This window comes from Magnolia sinica, chromosome 17, assembly GCF_029962835.1.
Source record: "Magnolia sinica isolate HGM2019 chromosome 17, MsV1, whole genome shotgun sequence".
Lineage (NCBI taxonomy): Eukaryota > Viridiplantae > Streptophyta > Magnoliopsida > Magnoliales > Magnoliaceae > Magnolia > Magnolia sinica.
This window is the reverse complement of record NC_080589.1, coordinates 6,012,001-6,034,318: the sequence shown is the minus strand read 5'-3', so window position 1 is coordinate 6,034,318 and position 22,318 is coordinate 6,012,001. Positions and strand designations below refer to the sequence as shown.

The following is a 22,318-nucleotide window of genomic DNA, read 5'->3' as shown; positions in this document are numbered from 1 at the left end:
TAATCAAACTGTTTAAGGTGTTTCCATATATAAAAACAGTGCCATGCATGTTTATTTCATACAGATTCAGCAAAGGCATAGACACAGATCCCTGAATTATTATGATAAACAAAAGAAATTAAGGAATATGAAGTGTATATTGGCCTACGAATCGGGCCGCTAGGTTATTCTAATGTAATACATGTATATAGACAACTAGATTCATAAACACAATAGCGATGGAATAAATATATGCTTCACTTATACATGCAATCATATATGCTTCTTTGCAGACACACCATCACGCAATTTTCTGCGCTCGGCCATAAGAGACTGATGGATCATCTCTTTTTGAACCTTCGGGCTTCCGTGCCCATATGGGTGCTTGGTCAGGTCCGTAACGATAATCATAGAAGAGCTCCTCACTGGCTTCTATATGTTCTTTAGCGAAAATACCAACTCGGTGATCTCCAGCCACCAGCATTACCTGTTCAAGCTAGAATTGGCTCAATGAAGAAAACCAAATATGGAATGGAGCAGATGTGATCAACATACCTTAGCATAGCAATTTGGGTTTGATGAATGGTTTGCGAATTTCAGTTTGTCTCCTTTGCGATAGGCATCGAGAACATACTGCAGACAAGCACCATCTTCCTCTTAGATCATGTTGCTATACAATTTAAAGCCAAAAGAAGAAGAAGATGACAGAAGAAAGAAACAAAGAAAACCCTCATGTCTTGATCAAGACCATAGTAATAAGAAGAGCTAGAAAAAGGTACGCTGGTCAAAATCGGATTTGAGAAATATGAAAGGAAAGAAATGCGCTGAAATACGAAGCAAAGTGAATGTTGATTTATGAATTAAATATTAGAGAAGAATGTTGTGTCAGGGTTCAGTTTGAATCTTGATACCCTTTCATAGAACCAGTCTCCTTTCTTGCATGTTTTCTTTAAGGGCCTGTTTGGTTGCACCAAATATCATGATATTTCATGATTAATCAGTCTAATTTGGTGCAAAAGATGATGAAATTTCACTATATTTGGTGCCCACCCAAACGCACCCTAAGCTTTTATTATTATTATCATTAAAAATTAAAAACAACGGCTTATGCCATGAGCTTAAAAACCTATGACTCGAAGTGATCTCTGCTTGCAAGCCTAATTGATTCAATCAAATCGTGAGTGAATTCAGTAAGGATTTTGAGTTTCTCGTCTGTTTTCGAAGAAGCCTCTGGCAAGACTTCCCACAGGTTCCCGAGTCAAAATTGACTGCAAGGAGTTGAATCAGCTAGCTGCAACTGGGCCAGGCAAGGCCAAGGCTTGTCAAGATCTGGCCCATGAGCTGAGGATCAAGTCTAAAACCAGCACATGGGAAATGATCCAGTCCCAATTCTGGACCATAGGCTAAGGTCTGAACCCAAGTTGGACCCCTTATACATGAGGACTCAGACCCAAGCTTGAGTCAGCCTGCCAGCCAAGTACTCAAGCCCGACACTGTTCACTGTGTTGGTCTGGGCCTGAAATTGGGTTGGGAGGGCCTGACCCAGCTGCATCCATTTACTACCACCGCTATGCCTGAGAAAAGAAAAGAATCTGCTTAGATGGGCAGCTGTTACACCTCAAAGTCATGCTGAGGAAGGTGAATGAACAACTCAATAACTAACTTTAACTTGCCTGATCATTCAAGTCGAAAAGGAATGATGAGTTTGCACGGTCATAGATCTTCCCGCGCTTATCTGCTTCTTTATGGGAAATCAATTCGCCTGTGTACTCTCCAAGATAATCATTTTTATTGACCGGGTTCTGAATTCGTATTAAACACAAGTCCAAGTGAGAAATTCAGTAGAAAGATAATCTAAGGCTCCATTTGGGTAGCAGACTGCACAAAATCTAGATTATGCCTTAATACTGGTTTTGGTGGGCCCCATCAAAGTCGGGATTACATCAGGTTCTTGTGTAATCTAATCCCGATTTTTGTGGTATCCCCTACACAAGCGGACCTCAAAGAAACAGCATTGCATATGCCTGCCTACCTTTATAAAGGCACCCCATCCGGCAACATCAGACCTCCCCAACAGGATCTGAAAGGAAAAGGACTATAAGCAACAGTATTTATAAATTGGCATGCATTTTCACTTTTCCACCAATCATGCCACCATATAAATATTACAAATAAAGAGTAATTGTAGGCTCCTAGATCCAAGGTTGCATAATCTACTCGGGTTTTCAGATCTGACAAGTGGGGCCGATGGTTTGCACAGTCTGTTCGCATGGTAGAACACACCCAAAAAATCTCCCAGATTTGAAGACCCTAGCCACCAATCTTGGGACTCTTTCAGTTGAATTGACCATTGCTGTATTTCTCAACCATAGATTTGTGTGCCACAATCGAAAAGCTAGGATGGTTCTAAAGAGGATATTGGGGCAAGCCAATAGTCTAATTACCTAACCATGGGCTCCACTTGTCACAACTGAATCTGAGTATAATGTCAAAGCCTTAGGGCCCATTTGGACGTACCCTCCAAAGGGGCTTTTGAGGCCTAAATGCTGTTTTGATCCAAACAGCAGCTGATGTTGTGCATTTGGATGCACTTGGCACCGGTCTCATCTCCCTCTCAACAAAATAGGTTCTAAATGCCGACTCCCAAGTCGACCGAGAAATAGGGCTTGAAATCCTCTTTGAGGAAGCGTGTCCAAGTGGGCTCTTAGGTCAAGGATCCGATAATTACTCAAGAATAGAATAGCTATCACCCTTACTCTCTGTTGTTGCTTTAAGAGGAGCTTCATGTTTCCACATTGATAGCCATCTCCTTGTGCTGGTGGTTCACCTAATGAGCCATCTCCACAGCTGCACATAGAAAAGGTAAGACTTACAGGAAAAAAAATCCATTGGGCCGTCCTGAACTTGCAATATAATCATATAAAAGCTTAAATCTTTGTATGTAATGGTTCAACATACATGTGCATGATCCTAAAAGTTCAGAATACATCCCTTTATCATAGAGAAAATGCAATTGATCCAGGACTGGGATTTTCATGACCAACAAGGCTATTTGCATAGATTTACAGAACTCAAGACATATTGTTTGAAATATACAAATGCACGTACCTATTAATTCTATACAGAAATCAAGATATACCATATATCGTTTGATATACAAAAGGAAATAGCGTGCATGGGTTATCCTTTAAAATGCAGTCTCTGAATGTACATGTTGCTCTTTCACAATCTTGGAGACACGAAATGCTGAATAAAGAACAAAAAGTTTCTGATCATGAACTTTCTTTCTTTATTTATTATGATTATGATAAATAATTAGCTAGGGTTTTTTTTTTTTTTCCTCAAAAAAAGAAGCTAGGTGTTAATGCATGCTCTAACTCAACCAAAATATTTATAATCTTACATTCTTCTGACAATCATCCGCTCTTATAATTTTTAATGCTTTGAAGAAGCAAAGTGGATTTTTTTTTTTTTGCTAAACATGGCATGATCATATTGCAATATGTCAATGGCACAATGGGTGGGTGAGGAGAGAACATCCTCAAACAACATGTTCCACACCCTAGGAATATCCTATAAATGCCGATAAAGATGCTGAAAGCTATAAACCATTTATTTATGTCACTGTATCTGATAGGGAGTGAATCATAACTGAAACTGTAAGACAAGGATGGTTGACTCCTTCAGCACATGTGAGAATAAAAACTTGGTTTCTATACCTTGCCAATGTTCCACACGTGCCACTATCCATCTTCACTTGTACCCCACATGAGTCACATGTGCCACTGTCCATCCCCAGTTGCTTCATATGTGTCCATGTGGTACATGTACCACCTTCTAGCTTCAAGCACCCCAGAGCTGCCAATGTACCACATGTGCAAGTATGCCATACCAACATCCATCCTTAATCACTCCATATGTGCCACATGCCATGGTCTAGCTTCAAGCGCCCAATAGGTGCCATTGAACCACATGTGCTAGTATGCTATGTGTGCCACCATCCATCTTCGCTTCCGCCCAATGCGGCAAATGTGGCACATGCACCACTAGCAGTCTTCAATCATCCCATATGTGCCAATGTGCAGTGTGCACTTGTGCCACATGTCACCATTGGCTTCAAGCAACCCATGTACCAATGTGCCACATGCTACGTGTGCCACCATCCATCTTCAAGTGTCCAACATGTGCCGCATGTGTTAATGTAGTGCAAACTAGTGACTAACATGAAAATTTTCACTTGCAAAACAACAAATTTTGAAATAGACCCCAATTTCCTACAAAACTTTGTTGAAAAACAAACAGGAGAAACAGTGTTTCCTGGAAAAAAGGTTTTCCCAGAAACATTGTTTCCTTTCCCATGCTTTCCATGAATCCAAACAGGCTCTAAAAGTATATGAACTGTTAATACACGTTCCTTGTAACCTCTTGTGTAAGATTTTTCATGTCAATTTCCAGTACATGCAATGAATTAAACCCTAATATTAATGATCCAAAAATACATTCAAACAAAATACATGGATCAGTGAGTAATGAGTCTAAAATAATATCGAGAGGTTAACACATTACCTGACCCAGCAATTCCTGCAAACATCTGGATCACATTCACGTCCAGCTGCAAAGCACGGGCACTGCCGGCTTCTACACTGACTTTTGGCACAGTGACATCCTCTAAAACGATTTTTGCAGCTCTTAGAACACCTGAAAGGTTAGATGATGTAAATGGGTGAAATGAAAAATGGTGCCAGGAATTTCTAAGCTAACATTAAAAATTCTTAGCATGAAAATAAAAAATGGTTTGCTCAAATATACTTAGTTACATGCCTCTAAAAATGAAAACTGCCAATACATAAATAGAGTGGTGCTCACCTGCAAGCAAGACTACACAGAGCATTCATGTTGTCCAACTCAGATGGCCTCTCCATGATGTAGCGAGGACAGCCATCCCATCCATCAAATGCGTCACCTTAGAAAACCCCCCGACCCCAATCATGCCGATCCAAAACTCAGGTGGGCCACAGAGAGGGAACAAGGTGGGAGTGGACACCTACCCTTAGGGATGTCAATGGCCCGGGCTTGCCCGTCGGGCTTCCTGGGCCTGGCCCGCATTGGCCCATACTTGGGCCGGTGTATCCGGTCCGAGGGCTGGGCTGAAGCTTAAAATTAAAGCCTTATATGTGAGAAATACACAAATACGGAAACTCCATCTCCCTCCCTCCCTCCCTCCCTCCCTCTCTCTCTCTAGCATACACCCCTACGTTTTAGGCTCGGGCTCGGGCTGGGCCCTATACAAACATTGCAGGCTGGGCTCGGACAGATCTTGGCCCAGCCCTAACCCAGCCTATTGACATCCCTACCTACCCTTGATTTTCAATGGGGCCCATAAGAGTTATAAAACCACATGAGTTTTGGCATGACCCTTCATCCAAGCCAGATGAAGGGTCTGAATGGCCTAATTCTATACACACAACATGGTGTGGTGCCCCACATGCAAATCAATTGCGGTTGTCCCATCCTGCCTTGTTTCCTGTGAGACGGCCTGACTGAATTTTGGATCCATCTGATTTTTTGCTTCAGGGGATTTTCTGAGGTTACATTTGATGGATGAGATGCATGAGATCACAACATCATGGTGGGGCCACCTGAGTTGGACCGCACAGAATGCTTCGTGCAGTCCTGCTCGCAAGTGAGCACCACTCTATATAAACATACGTGCTTATGTGATAAATAACTTTGTATAATAGGTCATCGGTGACATCTTGTTTCCGAGGACAAATCATAACTTACCCGCAATACTTTTCACAGCAAGTTCCATTATGAAGACAAGGGCATTGTTTTCCACACATTTGCTGGCATCCACATGGTGTATATTGCTTACATGACTGTTGTTTGCCGTCAGCCATTCTTTTGCGAATTGATGGATGTCCGGTGGATTTCCATGTGTATTTTAGCTTCCGTGCTCTGCCCCTTCTACGCCAAAATCGTGTTCTTTTTGGAATTTCTTGCTCCTAAAAACAAAGTGAAACCAAATGGAAAACATCATTGTATTGGTCATAAGAAAAAGCATTACCACAAAATATATGCTTAAAGGTTCATAATTTTACATTAGCACCCATTAAATCAAAATGGCTTAGGAAATGTTGCTTATGCTAGTATGCTAGTGTGGGCGAACGAAAAATGTAATCTACATATTTCCCTACTCCTGTCATGCGGTGGCTTGCAAATCCTGCATCTTTACTATTATGATGTCAAAGATGGGGTTAGTTGCATCTCCAACTACCCTCAATTACTAATGGGTTGATTTGTTTGAAAAGGCAATATTGGAAAGAAGATTATTTCCAAATATGCCTTCAATTACTAATGGGTTGATTTGTATTTGAAAAGGAAATTTCGGAAAGTAGATTTTTGAACCATTTTCAAAAGGATTACTATCAGGTTAAGATGTATTCAGCCCACGCCAAAACTGAAGAGCCACGCTAAAAAGATGGAATCCTATGAATAGTGATGGAAATCTTATTCTGCTATCACTACTTGCAGGAATCCCACTCTTCCTGCATGTGCTAATGTGGCACAATCATTTGAGACCTGGGCAGATGATTTGCCGGGCCCTACTGCATACATGTTGTTGCACATAAAAAAGACTATTAATGTAGTTAAGGCACCCTCTCTTCTCGCATCACCGCACATGCCACCCAATAGTGCATGTATAAGGAATCCCTATCCATCCCACCTATCTGATGAAGTGATATATGGGTGCAAGATCCAAGACATCCATCAGACGGGCCCCATATATAGATGCCCCATCCCAATAATAGGCCAGTGCATTGATTAGTAGAACATGATGTTAAAAACAAATAGAGAACTTAAAAAAAGATGGTCTACTTTTTCTACCATCACTGTGTTGCCATGCAAATGTTGTCAACCTGAGCGTCTGCGATCGCCAATTCCAGAGCCGGGGTATAAGATGAAGGTTGATGTCTTGTGGGTAGCTCACTGTAAAACTTTTGCCTATCTACCCTTTCAAAGCTGACCCCAAATCGCTGGGAGAAAGGCTAAGATGAGGATGATGATGATTTCTAAACTGACCCACCTGATGGATCAACCAGCCTCATTTTTGGGTCACAGCATCTACACTGGGACACCTGATGGACAGATCAGATCTTTCGTCAATATGCCATGTCAGCACATTGGTGGAATGCGGTGGGGCTGCCTTTTAAATGTCTGTGCAATTAACAACCGATCTCTGATCATCAATTCCTGCAGTTCCTTAGAATCCCACACCCAAAAATAGAAAATATAGTTCAAAAGATAAAAAGAAGATTTTTAAGACATGCCATGTAATCCTGATCACCCTTCCCATTTTCTTCCAGGAATGAATTTGGTGATGTGGCAGATCTGTTTGGTGCAGCACCCCTGTCATCAAGCATGTAATTGGCTACCTCTACGCAAGTCTTCAAACCAGATAGTAAGTTCCTGGCTATTAGGCAACTGCATAGCATAAGATAGAGCTTGAGCACAAATATACAACATTTAGAGTGGAATACAAGAGCCATTCATCATCTCAAAAAGAAAATGAAAAAAAGGAAAATAAAATTTTAAAAATGAATGTGCTTTAAGGTATAGTCAATAACTTGCATTAACAAAGAAATAAGCATTTTTAACATCACAATATATTACCTGCACAATTTGCAATAGCCTAGTTCATGAGATTTGCACATTGATGACGTGTATCCTTGATGACTGCGTTTGGTTTTATGAGTGAATTCAATTTTGAATTGTGAATATGCAGTTTAACGAAGATGGAAAAAACAAGCATAAATGATGCTTCCTAGTGCGCATAATCAGGAAGTATCTGACAGATTCCAATTATTTTCCCTTCAGGTTGAAGTAACATAATGAAAATTTGGTGCCGAGTCCATTAACATTAGGATAAGGCTTACATGATGATGATGACACTAATAATTGCAATTCAATTAGATAGTGCTCCAAATGTGCCCTCTCAGTCTACTACAGTTATAATGCCACTACATTACAGCTCTACTTACATTTTCTGATCATCTTCCACATGTAATATTTCTTGCAATTGTACGACTTTATAGCTTTAGTTTGAATTATATTTTTTATTTTTATTTTTTTGTGGTCTTTTATAGGTAATATTTCTTGAGAATAATATCTTAGGTGGGGCGTAGTAAAACCTAACTGAATACAAGCATATCCCCAATGGCTAAGACTAATAGAGCTTCATTCTTTCTGAAATCCATTGCATTGACACTTTTTCCTCCTCTCCACACTCAGTTGTTTCACCTTCTCTCTAATAGAACTTCATTCTTCCTGAAACCCATTGCATGGACACTTTTTCCACTTCTTTCCCTCTTCTTCCCTCTTCTCCATGCTCATTTACCTCCCTCCCTCCCTCTAGGATCAAGATACCTCTCAAGCAGCAGTTTTGCAATTTAACAACACAATTAAATACGTTCCAAACACCATAGTGCACTTCTGAGTGATGATGGTATAATCTCATGTCACAATATTGACATTTTACTATTTAGCACACGATCAAGAACACTCAATGAAATGTGAAATTAGAGTATCTTTGCTAAGCTAATTTAGATATAGTATTTGTGGAAATATTTTAGATGAATGTCAACATTTAACTGGTAGCTGTACTTGAAATTGGATGGGAATTGGGAGGGTAACAGACTCACAAATCACAATTGATATTTAGACATTTAATGCCTGCAATTGATCTCTACAATGTTTACAACAAATAGTCCCCAATTAAAATGTCAGATTGTCAGGATTCATGAGAAAAATATGTGCCCAAAGTTTGACATCAGCTACCAACTCAACCCAACCCTCTTTTATCCGTGCTTGGGACCAGCAATGAGCACAAATCACCCACATGTGGACACCCTATAATTTTCTAGTCCCCAACAACACTCATAAAGGCAACTTCTCCGAAAAGATGTAACTATGGGTTTAAGTACAAGGACAACCCAGTATTTTGTTTTAAGTTCACTTAATTCTACTAAAACGGCATGCGCAAAAGTGCATTTCAAAAGGCACATTTGAGCACCTTATTCACCAAATTAGTTTCCAAAGTTGCATTAATTTGTAAACTAGATGTATGCCTTCCTTGTCCTCTCTTAAATAGTAGTTGTTCCTCTATAAGTCAAATGATATAAATTTGAGAACTTCAAGCTAATTCCAAAAGGATGCTACAGTGCAAGGTAAGTTCATGAATTGGGATGTGTGACAGGGACAAAGATGAAATTAAAAATCCCTTTACCTGTTCCTCCCAAATATCTCTATCCCCTTCAAGTACAATTCTTTCTCAATAGGGCTCCATACATGGCTGCCTATAGTCGCTTCAACTTGGCGCTGGCCAGAATTGGATGGCTTCTTCACAAAAGTAACTTCAATGTCATCATTTGCTTTGTCTGCAACCATATTATCCTTATTCTCATCTGAAGCCTCCACTGTTTTTTGCTTCTTAACAACAGAGGCCAGGAAATATTCGTCACTGGGCTCGGGGTTTCCTACTGACATACTTCCATGCTTTAAGACCTTGCGTTTCCCTACATTTTCAGTAGAAGGTGCTACCTGAGCATTTGTATCAGTCCCAAGACCTCCGGGAACAATTTCAGGAGTTGTGCCCATATAGGCATCTTTTGAAGAAACAGTGGCAGCCCTTTTCACATCATTGCAGCTTGTGTCAGAAGATGTGTCGACTATGCTGTCATCTTTGCTGTTTGAATCTCCATCATCCCTTCCACACTTTGTACTAGTTTCTGACCTGTTAGAAGGCATGTCTTGAACACCTTCCCTTCCCTGCAGAAAAGAGTTGAAAGTTAAAGTTAGGTTAATGGTTATTCATAGGCCATGAGATGAAATGCAGACTAGTTATGAAATTAACAATGTTGAAGGAACTAAAGAAAACACCTTCAATGCGAAGCAGAACCAAGGTAAGTTCAGCTTACCACAAGAGTATTATTGCCTATGATAGTAAAAGACATTGGAGAAACAGAGCGCATATGGCATCATTGTTTGGTTGCTTATTTATTCAGTATAGTGAAGGGTACATTGGTCACTTTTTTGTTATATTAGAGGTATTTGTGAAGGAGTCTGGATTCAACACAAACGTTTCTACTTTAAGCTTAATGTACAAATAGACATGTGGGGCCTACCAAGATGTTTTAATGACATCCAGTTAGTACATAATGTTTCACCCCCTTCCTGTCCTTGGGTCCCAAACTCAGGTTGATCCAAACTCAGGTGAGCCACACCATGCAAATTCATGCCCAAAACCTCCAAAATCATGTATTGTAGCCCGGTTGAGTTTTGGCATGGCCTGATCTTTTGGGCACCTAGTCAACCTGGCCGGATGCATCTTCTGAGTGGATTAGATGGATTATACAAAATAGTCACAGCCCCACATATACTCTAGAATGTTTTTAATGGTGAGTGTCCCCATCCCAACTGTTCACTGTAGGGCAGCCCACCTAATTTTTGGATCAGCCTGGTTTGGGCACCAAGGAGAGAACTAGGGGGTGCAAGTGATGGACTGAATGTACTAAAACATCACGGTAGGCCTCACCTGTTGATTACATTAAGCTTAACATAGAAACATTTCTAGTGGATCCAGCCTCTTCGTGAAGTTGTAAGAATTCTCAAATACTCAAAAACAACTATTGGAGATTGATAAGTTTGTTTTTCATGATGATCTATCTCACTTTACAAAACATGCAATGGAAGTATGGAATTGGATATAGAGAATTACACATTATAGAGCCATCTCAAGTTCCAAACAAGAGTCATACCCAAAGGTAGCACTGTTCGCCGCATGGGTTCCCATTATCTTCAACTTCAAGTGAGAATGGTTGCTTTTCGTCCTGCCAAAAAAAAAAGTTAAAAACTTAAAACCACGTTTGTTTTTTTTTTGAGAGATAAACATGCAAAGTATTTTAAACCCCCATGTTGATAACCAATGTAAAAAAGCACTAGACGTACTGGGATAACAAGATTTTGAGAACATCCATGCAAACGACAGTCAAAAACCTGTACAATTATAACAACTATCAGTATTTTGATGCAACAAGCACTTAGAAGCTAACTGTCGGGAAGAAAATATTCTCTTTACAAAAGATATAAGACTAGAAACCATTTTGGAGACTGAAACTACCAAGCAACGACGGCAGAAGAGATTATCAAAAGAATCTAATGCTGCACTAAGGCTCTTGTCTAGAAATATGTTCCTCTCAGATCCCACTTCGCCAGAACCTTCGGAATCTTTGGCCTGCTTCTCCCGAGATTTCTGGTTGAGTGCATCGTATCTTTCCTGCAAATGTTAAATCCAATACAACCATGAACATGACAAGGCTACCTTTGTCAAAACACAATAAATAAATTGAAGTCAAAGAAACAAAATGATAATTTGAAATAAAGCAAAGAAAATAAGCATGAAGAGAGATGTCAATTAACGAAGGTAACAGCACAGAAGCACACAATTTATGATCTAGAGAGAAGAAGATCCCAATAGGGATGTTGGCATTCATCGTTCTCATTTTGTTTACCTGTATTTCAGACGGGGTTGCATCAATGAACTGGCTTAGAGTATTCAGGACATCCTGGTTTAGCCCATGTTCCTGAAGGACCTTCCTACAAAGAGGAAATGTTTAAATTGATTTAGTCCAAAACATTTCTTAGTAAAACAAAAGAAAACAAATTTTATATGAATCGTCCAATCACAATATCTCATGCGAGCTTCTACAGGGAATTGAATCCTGAAATGCGCTAAATGAGCACTACGGCCACCATATCAACTGTTAAAAATTGCATCAATGGTGTGCTTAGAATTCTGATAATTCGTCAATTGATATTGTTCTCAAGTAAATAGGTCAATTTCTTTTGGCTTCCAACATAAGTTCACAACACATTTGGCAATACGTGACATTCTCAAAAGGACTTCGAGATCACATGCTTCGAGTCAAACAAAGATCATATGATGAATTGCAAATTCTTCTTATAGAATGCTTGACTTTTAGGGGCCATTTGGCTACCCAAAGTGTGGCACTATCCATGGTCTATCAACCACCATTATCTAGATAGTGGCACCAATTCCAGTAAAGGGCTGTCTAAAGAAATTAGTTATTTCTTTGTCCAAGGCAATCCATATAGGAAGTTGGTTTTAGCCTATTTTTCATATAATATACAACCGAGTAGTACACATGCATGGTACGTGTGCTACACGTGTCAGTGTGCTGCAAGCGAGATCACATCAAGCACCCCACTTTGTCACATCCAACCTTCAAGTGCCCCATATGTGCCACATGTGCCAATGCCCACATGTGTACGCCAAGTGTGCCACTGCATGTTCAAGCAACCCACACCACACGTGCCACCGTGCATCTTCCAGTGATCCACATATGCCACATGTGAAACATATTAGTCTACAAGCACGCTGCATTTCCACATGTACCAATGTGCCAAATGTGTACAAGAGCCACATTGATTGTCCAGACACAGTGTTTGGCCAAAAACAAAATAGTATATCCATACAAGCCTTGTGTAGACAAATGTGTTCAGATTAGTCTATCCGAATAGAAGTTTGACGGTAACCAAATGGTCCCTTGAACGCCAAACTTCTCACAGAGGGCATCAAAGAGTTAGAAGTCTGTGGTGATAGACTGAAAAGAGAACCTTTGATTGCACAGAAAAACCCAATCCACTGCTGATTTCTGCAGCATGTTTTTGTGCAAATATTATTCAATCTCTAGTTGTAGGAAACAATAACAGATGTCTGGTATGAATAGGGTATACAGTATAACATTAATACTTACCTTAAAATCTGATCTTCGCCTTCTGAGAAATCATGCTTCTCTTCCCCTGGTTCTGGGACCTCTTCTTCACTATCACTACAAATCAGTGCTTCACTGCCGTACTGATCATAGTAAATCTGTCTCCTCCCAACAACCGACTGATCATCAGCCATTCTTTGGTTTCTGTGCTGTGTAAAGCAAATTTGAGCAAGAAAGAGGAAGAACGAAATCTTTATAGGGAATTATATGGGAAAAGATCCAATAGACAAGTGTGTATCCAGAAGGCAGCTATGACATGACCCAATTCAAGAATGTTAATGGCCGACAGATAGTGAAAGTGTACATAGGACAGCTTACATATGATAATTGTCGCATGTATTATGCTGTCAGTTACTTTTGCAAATTTTATGCAGATTTAAGATTTGCTAACTCATTGTATATGATAAGAACAACGATTTACTAGTTCCACACACTCTCCAATGCAGACATGGCCATGAGTGGTTGCGCCACTGGCATGCGCACTGCTAGATGATGGTAACGGCCTAGTTGTGTGGGATGATGATATAGCGATACACATTCTGATTCTCACTGGGTGAGCAAGTTGATTATCGGCCCACATCAAGGTTTCATAATACTCATATGCGGCTATGAACAACATAATTTAACAGAGAATACAGTCCATGATAGAGTGGGATGGCGGAACAGGATTTGTGTAGCCGACCCCATTAGTTGGGATGAGGCTTAGATGATAATGAAGACTGACATTGGTATTTGACAGAAGGCCAGAGCATCCATGGGACCCAGGCTCCTAACAGGTATGCCAACCAAGCCAAAGGGCAAAAATACTTGTAGTACCAGCTCTCAGCTGAGATGGGCTAGCCCGCATGGGTGGACTCTATCATCAAGAAGGCCTCCCAATCTTGGGCCCTTCGGTATTGGTGGATCAAAATCAGGACCCTCATGGACAGCATTGAGGCTACCATCTCCTATTCTCCTAGGGAGACCAATGCAGTGGCAGATGGGCTAGCCCGCATGGGTAGTGGAGGCCAAATTCACAGAAGCTTCCAGTCTCTGGATGAGCTTCCTCCCATCGTTCGAGGCAGACTCTTCCTGGACAAGCTTGGTTTAGGATACATGAGAGAACGTTAGAGCTTTTGTTTCTACCTTTTCTCTATTGGGCTTGTTTTTCCTTTTTGTTAACAGGCCCGGCCATACTTGTACATTTCCTTACATTCTCATATATGAAATATCCTTTTTTTTTATAAAAAAGAAAAAAAAGAAGCTCTCGGCTGAGATTTTAAACCTTCCCCACAGACACAATTGATTATGATTTATAAATCATGCATTTTTTTTTTGTAAGGTAACAAAGAAATATATATATATATATATATATATATATATATATATATATATATATATATATATTATAAATCATGCATGTAGTGTACTGACAAGCTAACAAAGAAATATATATATATATATATATATATATATATATATATATATATATATATATATATATATATATATATATATATATATATATATAAAAGAGAGAGCCGAAAAGGCAAACTGTACACAGCTTTGGTGGACAACCACCTAAAATAATTACATGAAAAAAGAGAAATCAAGGTCTCCTTTTAAGCTTAACGCCCATTCAATAACCAGGCCTTTCGCTTTTTACAAAACATTTCCTATAGAGTGACTCTAAGGGGCCTGTTTGGGAGCATGGATTTGGAACCCCCTGGATTTGGAACACCTTGGATTTGAAATCCTCCTGTTGTGTTTGGCATCTTGGATTCAGAATCCCCTGTAATCCAAAAATAGCTATGCATAGTATATTTACAGGGGTTTGAATTTAATTACTAAATCAACTTTAATATCTCTAATTAGTGTACATATGTAATGTTTGATACAATGGTTGTAATAAGCCCGTTGAAATATATACTTTGCCTGAAAGTGATGAAATTCCAAGTCTCGGATGGGCCACGAGCACAAGATCACATCCCCAATGATTTTTAACGATTGATTTACATGGACAATGTTGGGACAGCGCAAATCATCGTATTAAAGTAATTAGAGTGATGTTATTGATAATGTAATTGTTTTGGGACATCATTAGTGGGCCATGTGCCCAATAGATTAATAGTCTAGTGACACACATGTTACACATGCAAATCTTGTAAAGATTTTAGATGTAATCCAAGATTTCACCTTGGATTTGAAACCTCCTCTTTGAGGGGATTTGAAACCCCCAGTTACTTTATGGTCCCCCCTCCCCCCAAAATAATAATAATAATAATAATAATAATCCATGGTGCCAAACGATCCCTAAGATGTTCCAAAAGGGAACCCAACTCCCCCACCTCCTCATCTATCAGAAAGAGACTGGCAGGGAGGAGAGTCCAAGCCACCTCATTCCCATAGCTAGAATAACACCTACCCACAAGAACATTTGGGTCCATCGCTAGTCTTGCAATTCATGGGAAGCACGATTCCAATGCTTCCTCACCAATCCACAAGTCTCTCCAAAATCTTGTATTTTCACCCTCTCTAATCACAAAACGCACTCCTTGACAAAAATTCCCTCTACCCGATGTAATCCCTTTCTACAGATAGGATGCCATGTACATAGATGATTCTTTCGTAAACCATCCACCTTCACCAAGACCATACTTGGAGATGATTGTATCCTTCCAAAGAGCCCCATCTTCCACGCCCAACCTCCAAATCCACTTCCCCAAAAGAGCGTTATTCATGTCTCCCAGTTTTTTTTTTTTTTTTTTTATAAATGCCTGCACCTCCCTCCTTGTAAGGCTTACACACCTCTTCCCATTTTAACAGGTGAACTTTCCTTTATCTTCCACTCATTGCCACAAAAAGTCTCCCCGCATTCTATCAATCCTATCCAACGTTGCTTTTGGACAATGGTATAAAGACATGAAGTACATTGGAAGACTTGACAAGGCTGCCTTGATCATGGTTATGCATCCCCCAAAAGATAAATATCTACCTCTCCATTTCGCTAGCATTTTTTCCACCCTTCTATCATTGCGTCCCATAAGTGTTTGGCTGGTTCCCCGCACACAAGGGAAGGTGAAGATACATGGATGGGAATTCCCCCATCTTGCAGCCGAATTTAGAAGCAAGTCTCGCATGCTTCTCCTTGGTCACATGAATACCAAGCACCGCACTGTTAGAAGCATTTACTTTCAACTCTGACACAACTTCAAAACACATAATAATCAATCTCAGATTATCCACCATACTTTCATTCGCCTCACAGAAAAGTAATGTATCATTCGCAAACTGAAGATGAGATATCAGGGGGCTAAGCTTGTTAACCGAGAAACCAGAAAATAGACCAATTTGTTGACTGTGATCCAGCATTCTGCTCAATGCCTCAACCACCAATACAAAGAGGAGGGATAGAGGGTCCCCTCGTCTCAACCCCCTCGAGCTTTGGAAGAAACCTTTAGGTGACCCATTAACTAAAACTGAGAACCTAGATGATCTCGTGAACTCCTTCATCCACCTTCTCCATTTGTTTCCACAAACAATCCTTCCTAACTAAAACTGTCAGACACCCCTTCTAGAAGCACCGACGCGAAGAATTTCCCGACCCAGTGCTCGCATCTCTTTCATAGAGACGCATCCCAAGCCACCACAATGCCCCCAGCAGAGCCCTCTGATTCCTGAGCAACCCAATCCTTCCCCCTAGAGTCCCAAACAAAATCCAGCAGAAGAAAATCAAATAAATGAGTTTTAGTTTCTTGGAAAGTTAGGGTCTGCACTTTGGCCCTCTTGCAGACATCCTGGACTTGGATCCTTTTATCCCCGGAGCCCAAGCCCCTCACATTCCAGGACAGCATCCTCATTTGGATAAGGATCTTGCCCTGCGCCCCAATCTATTTATATGATTGAGATGGATATCCTCAGCAGAGAAGAATGAATGTAAACATACCAGCTCTCTGTTGTGGCCTGAAGATTTCCTGGATGGAGTTATTAGCTGGCCTCTCCTTCCACGAGCTTCAACAAATTGACATAGATCATGATAGTCTTCGTCCCTGTTGCTGAACACAACTCCCACTTGCCGGCCAACATGCATCAGCGCACCTCTAATCGATCACTTCTCCTTAACAATACTCGCCTGTGTGCTTAAACTGCTCCCCATCAATGTCCCATCAACGATCTCCTGCGTTTCCCCCTCCCGCGCAGCAGAAGACATCATCTTAGTGCAGAGGGGAGTAACATCGAGCACTCTCTCTTGCAACGCCTCTGAGAACTGCTGCTCAACTTCAACTTCATAATCCTGAAGGACTGGAACTAAGGCCACCTCGATCGCCCCTGGGGTATGATACTCACTGATTGGAGGAAGAGAAGCTATAGGGACAACAGTCACAGTCGTTGTGACCCCATTGTTGAACTGAGATACTCGACTTCCGGAAAGAGGCCGAAATCTCTGGAAAGGAGGTCCTTGGCAATACATGTGATGTAACTTAAGTTATTGAAACACCGTGTGAATTCCAGGTTTATAGAAACATGTGCTGCATCGTTGGACAGATGTGGCACCAACGTCAGGTGTGAACTCTCGAGAGGTGACTAGTTGAAAGGTGCGTTATCATTTGGTTTTTTGTAGTTGTCTCTTTGGTTTTAAAGGAGGGTTAATTCTCCATTTGTCTCTTTGATTATGTGATGCCAACTTGATTGACAAATGGGTTTCACTCAGCAAGTACTAAATTTGCAGTTGCATTGTTCGCGGCTTGCATTAACATGAGTGTTTGGCTAACGCCAACACCAGTGTGATGTCATCAATATCAAGAGCAGGATGATGCAGAAAGTATGCCACCCAGTTCATATTTTTTCTCAACAATTTCAAAGAGTATGGTGGTTGTTTTATCAGAGTATTTCTATGTTCCTTGGTTTATACGAATTTCACTCATCATTTATTAATAACGAGTTCCAAAGAAACTAACAGTTTTAGTTAAGCACTGTCATTTTTATGGATTGTCTCTACCCGTATCTTATTGTATAAGCTTTTCATTTGGATTTACATTGGGTTTAGCAGATAAATGCAAATAACCAGAGAAGAAAAATTACACGTACTCATCAAGCAATTAAAACAAGTACTTAAAATAATTTATAAACAAGTTATATAAATAAGAGCTCTGCTAAGCCAACACGTATGCAATAAAGCTCATGTACACACCACACATGCACCAGCATGGCATAATAGGTCCAAGATCCAACACATCCATGAAAAAAGGCACCACTATACTGATACCCCAGCCCAATAATCATGTTGATCCACTGGTCAGGTGGGCCACAGTTTGCAAGAAAGAATGTACAGCTCTGAAACTTGGCTGAAGTTTTCTAACCCATCCACCTCTTTCCAATATGGGGTCCCACATGCTGAGTGGACCAGATCTATTTTTGGGAAAGCATGTAGAAGCTCGAACCAACCTGATGAATGGATTGGATCTTGCACCTACGTGCCATGCTGGCACACGTGTGGAATGTACATGAGCTTTATTGCACAAACATGTGCAGTTAGCAAACCTTTATAAATAAAATATGGTATCCATTGATTTGGTAATAGGCGGAGGACTTTGTCATACTTGCTCAAAAATATCCATGTAGTATATGGTGGAATTTTTTCAACATTAGGAAGCTTGATTAATTGAAAAGGACTGTTTCCACCACCATTGTTTGCAAACACTATTGAGGACAAAACTTCTTCCTGAATGATAACATTTTCCTTGTCTCCTGGCCCTGCGTCAGATCCACCTAACTTACAGAGAGCACTTTCAATTCTGAAAGAAAGCATGTTTTTCGTTCCTTCCTTCTCCACAGAACCATAATCTGTTTTAGTTGGTGTCAACACAAGAAGTTGAGATGTGTGAAGTTTTAAATTCTTCCCATTCCTTTCAAGCTTTTCCTGCACAGAAACAATTAAAACAATCATTAAAATTTTATTTGGGATGGAATAGACCAAGTAAGAGAGAGAATGATGGAAAGCAAACTAAGATGGTTCAGTCATGGCAAACAAAGACCAAAAATGGCTTGAGTAAGGAGGGGAACATTGATTGGGGTTGGAGAGCCTGAAGGAGAATGAGAGGAAGAGCTAATGGTACTTGGTTTGAGGTGATGAAAGGAATATGAAGGCTTGTTACCCGCTGAGGCCCTTTCATCACCATTTGCATCTTTCATGTCAGCTTAAATGATCAAGTCATAGACTATATGCCTTTATCAGCCAATATGGGGCCGTAATTGTGTGTGTATGTAAAACCATGCATGTATGTAGAGCCATGCAACCAATATTTAAAAGATATTATGTGCATATGCATACACAAGAATGGACAGTCTAACATACACACGGATGCATGCACTGTGAAAAAAAATTATGGAATCCAAGAAATAGCTTACTTTTACTGAAGCAAATCTAGCAGTTTGGATATGCTTCTTCAGCTGGCATATCCTAGATGTCAATGTCCAAGAAACCTCTGTCACCTGCTCCCCTCCATATTTCTGTAAAAGGATCAGAAAAAGTGTAGACTATATTCACTCCATGATCTATTTCCAATCAATTGTTTATTTGAAAAATGAGAACTGAATCATATTCATGGTTCTAAATATCATCCAAAGCTGAGTACACTAGGCCACGTGACGGGCAATGAAACAAGTTGCCAACCAAAACAGGATCAAAACAGACTGAAACTACAAGTCAGATTGAGTCATACTAGTTTCGATCTCCAAGCAAGTCTCACGTTGATACAGCTATTTAAAACCATGATCATATTTGAAGTGATCTGGGAGATAAATGTTGTTTAATAAACCAGCCCTATATGCATGGGTTGATGTGTAACAATAAAGATAGGGTTGATGAAAGCATTTCCTCATTTTTAATGCCCGTAGACTCCAGAAGTCCAAAACTATTAGCAGTATTTCATAAAATTCTATATAAGCCTTTGTAAAAATCATTCAACAGATTTGGCAACTTTCATCATGTTCTGCCCAAGTCAACAATCCATCAACAAAGTTCAGGACTAGAATCCTGCTCAAGGGCAAACTTGCTGATGTAGCGCACACATGACAGATCTGGTCCACTCATCAAGGCAGGCCCCATATTGTTAGTTCCTGGCCCCAAAACCAGACAGCCTACTTATCAGGTGGGCCAATTTAGTCTACTTAGTTTATCTATTTTTGGCTCATGCACAGCCCAACAGATGAGTTTGTTGGCCAGATTTTTTGGCCAGGGCACACAAAGCAGAGGGCCTAATCTTGCACAGGAGTGCAACATTGGCATGTATCACTTCATTCATGTTTGAATGCCCAACTGCATCATATTGCAATAGATCAATTCAATAAGGAGCTACCGGTCAGAGTGTAACGAACACCAATTCCTCAAAACAACCACTCCACTAATTGCAATTCCATGAATTTCAAGTTGGATTTGAAACAATACTAATGATGATTTGGGTAAAAGTCACTCGATTAAAAATAAAGTGGGACTAGCCCCCCACACTGATCAGTTCCTCTATGTCAAGATGGGCTATCCCAATTCATTTCATTGACATCAGAGCACACCATTCTTCACTATTAGATTATAAGCCAAATAATCCCAACACCCAACTTCTCAAGCCTGACAATTAGATCTTCAAATGAACTGGCGCTAGCACCACAATTATCAGTTCCTCTCAACTGAACATCCAAACACACCATCCTTCACAATTGGATTCTAATCCAAACAAACCCACACCCAATTTCTTCATATCGACAATGAAATCTTCATTGAAGTGTGACTAAGCCTACGCTGATCAGTTCCTCTTTTGTTGAGACAGGTCATTGTAATTCATTCCAATTGAGCATCCAAACACTCCATTCTACACTACTAGATTCAAACCCAAACAATCCAACACGTGATTTCTTTATATCAACAATTAAATCTACAAAGTGGAGCTCACCGCACAATGATGGGTTCCTCTTTTGCTGAGATGAGCATCACAATTCATTTCAATTGAGCATCCAAACACACCCTTCATTATTAGATTGTAATCCAAGAAAACCCAACACCTGAATTCTCCATATTGGCAAATGGGTCACGAGGAAATGCCATTCATCGATAAGAAATTGTCGCAAAAGCACTCAATCTCCACAAGATCATATCCATTCTCGAGAAATCATAAAAACTTGTTTTTTTTTAAAATCAAAATTAAAATATAATCCATTAAAACAAGAACAAGAAGAATACTATATAATTGAATTCTCAAATCCAATCAACATGCAAATCCAGGGTCAGAAATACAAGAACCGGGTCGTGTTTTAGGCATTGGTATTGATTGAGATTACGATGGTAATTTCACTGAATTCGGAGGTGAAAAGAGAGGAGATGGAGAGAAACCTTGAATTTAGATGAAGAAGATTCGGCACCCTTCGAAACCATGTCTGCTTTCGCTGCAATTCCAGAGAGGGGGAGAGAGAGAGAGAGAATACAAAGGGGATTTGATCAAATACGTTCGAATGTATGGTAATTTACCATTCATTTGATATGAATGGGCCCACCAATGATTTTATATATAGAATCCAAACCGTTAATATTCTGTATAAAATTATTTTAACCGTAAAAAAATTAATTTTTCTGAAAAATAACTCATATTTTTCAAAATTCATAGATAAGTGCACAACCACGTATAAAAACTATATTTTCAAGTGGTTTGGCCCCCCGGAGATTTGGAATGGGCTGAATTTTCAGAATTATCCCTGAATCCTGATTTTTATGATCTGATGAACGGGTTAGATTTAATATAAAAAATACTTTGGACCCAAAATACCATCTGGACGTTTCTATGGTGGGATCCATGTTCAACGTTGTTCCCTTTAGTTTGGCCCACCTGAGTTGTGGATCTAGTGTTTAGATTGAAGTTTTCTTTGAATCGACGTGTTGGATAGCACTCAAACATCACTTTGGACCCCACACAGCTCTGTTAGATGGTAAAGAAGAGAAATACAGCAATGGTCTACATTGATTCGAATCCAAAAAGGAGTGGAAGGTTCCAGTTCGAGAGACTTTGTGAAAATAGACCATTCACTGTGAAATTCGACGTACCAATGGTCCAGATTACTGAAATGAGGGTTTCAATTATCAGAACCGTAAACGCGTGTATACTGTTGAAAGATGTGGACCAGCTCTGATGTAATTATTCCTCGAAAGACTCAGAGTCGCTCAGGTGTTAAAGAGAAACTGACCACTGTAGGTGCCACCTTTTACCCAGCGTCTTTTTCGAGACAGTACCAAACTTACCTTTTCAGTATGGACGTTTTACATACGGACAGACATTCGAGGACGAAAATACCGTTACTTACTCCCAAACTCTATACTGACGTAGCTAAATACAAATAGCTACGGATTATAACCGTAGCTATTTATAGCATAGGTATGTTATTCCCCTAATTTACTCGCAAACTCTATTTTCTAAACAACACCAAACTTACTAGAAATTCAGCATACTAAAATAGAAATTAAA

At 40.0% G+C, this 22,318-nt stretch overlaps 1 protein-coding gene across 6 annotated transcripts; it reads right to left on the bottom strand.

The window, feature by feature from the left end:
• Window positions 1-21,298, bottom strand: LOC131231909 (histone-lysine N-methyltransferase EZ3). 6 transcript variants are annotated; one of them, XM_058228272.1, is made up of 17 exons: window positions 21,196-21,298; window positions 19,221-19,322; window positions 18,413-18,732; window positions 12,816-12,977; window positions 11,550-11,634; window positions 11,159-11,314; window positions 10,987-11,034; window positions 10,797-10,868; window positions 9,266-9,807; window positions 7,311-7,464; window positions 5,764-5,984; window positions 4,546-4,677; window positions 2,736-2,826; window positions 2,012-2,059; window positions 1,653-1,781; window positions 535-612; window positions 1-466 (listed from the first exon to the last, which is right to left on the bottom strand). In XM_058228272.1, the coding sequence occupies exons 1-17, from the start codon at window positions 21,235-21,237 to the stop codon at window positions 281-283; spliced, it is 2,568 nt and encodes an 855-aa protein (XP_058084255.1). In that variant the 5' UTR covers window positions 21,238-21,298; the 3' UTR covers window positions 1-280. The 6 variants fall into 6 exon arrangements, with proteins under 6 accessions (XP_058084255.1, XP_058084256.1, XP_058084258.1 ...); XM_058228273.1 differs by lacking the exon at window positions 1,653-1,781; XM_058228275.1 differs by lacking the exon at window positions 21,196-21,298 and having other exon boundaries at window positions 12,816-12,982; window positions 18,591-18,732.
• Window positions 21,299-22,318: the final 1,020 nt, after the last annotated feature.

What these genes read in the sequence shown, in the direction of transcription:
- LOC131231909 (XM_058228272.1), bottom strand. Translation starts at nt 21,237, where the DNA reads ATGGTTTCGAAGGGTGCCGAATCTTCTTCATCTAAATTCAAG. An exon ending in GAGATATTTGGGAGGAACAG is followed by an intron (nt 7,465 to 9,265) that starts GTAAAGGGATTT and finishes TATGCTATGCAG; the next exon opens with TTGCCTAATAGCCAGGAACT. An exon ending in TGCAGGAATTGCTGGGTCAG is followed by an intron (nt 2,827 to 4,545) that starts GTAATGTGTTAA and finishes TTCTATGTGCAG; the next exon opens with CTGTGGAGATGGCTCATTAG.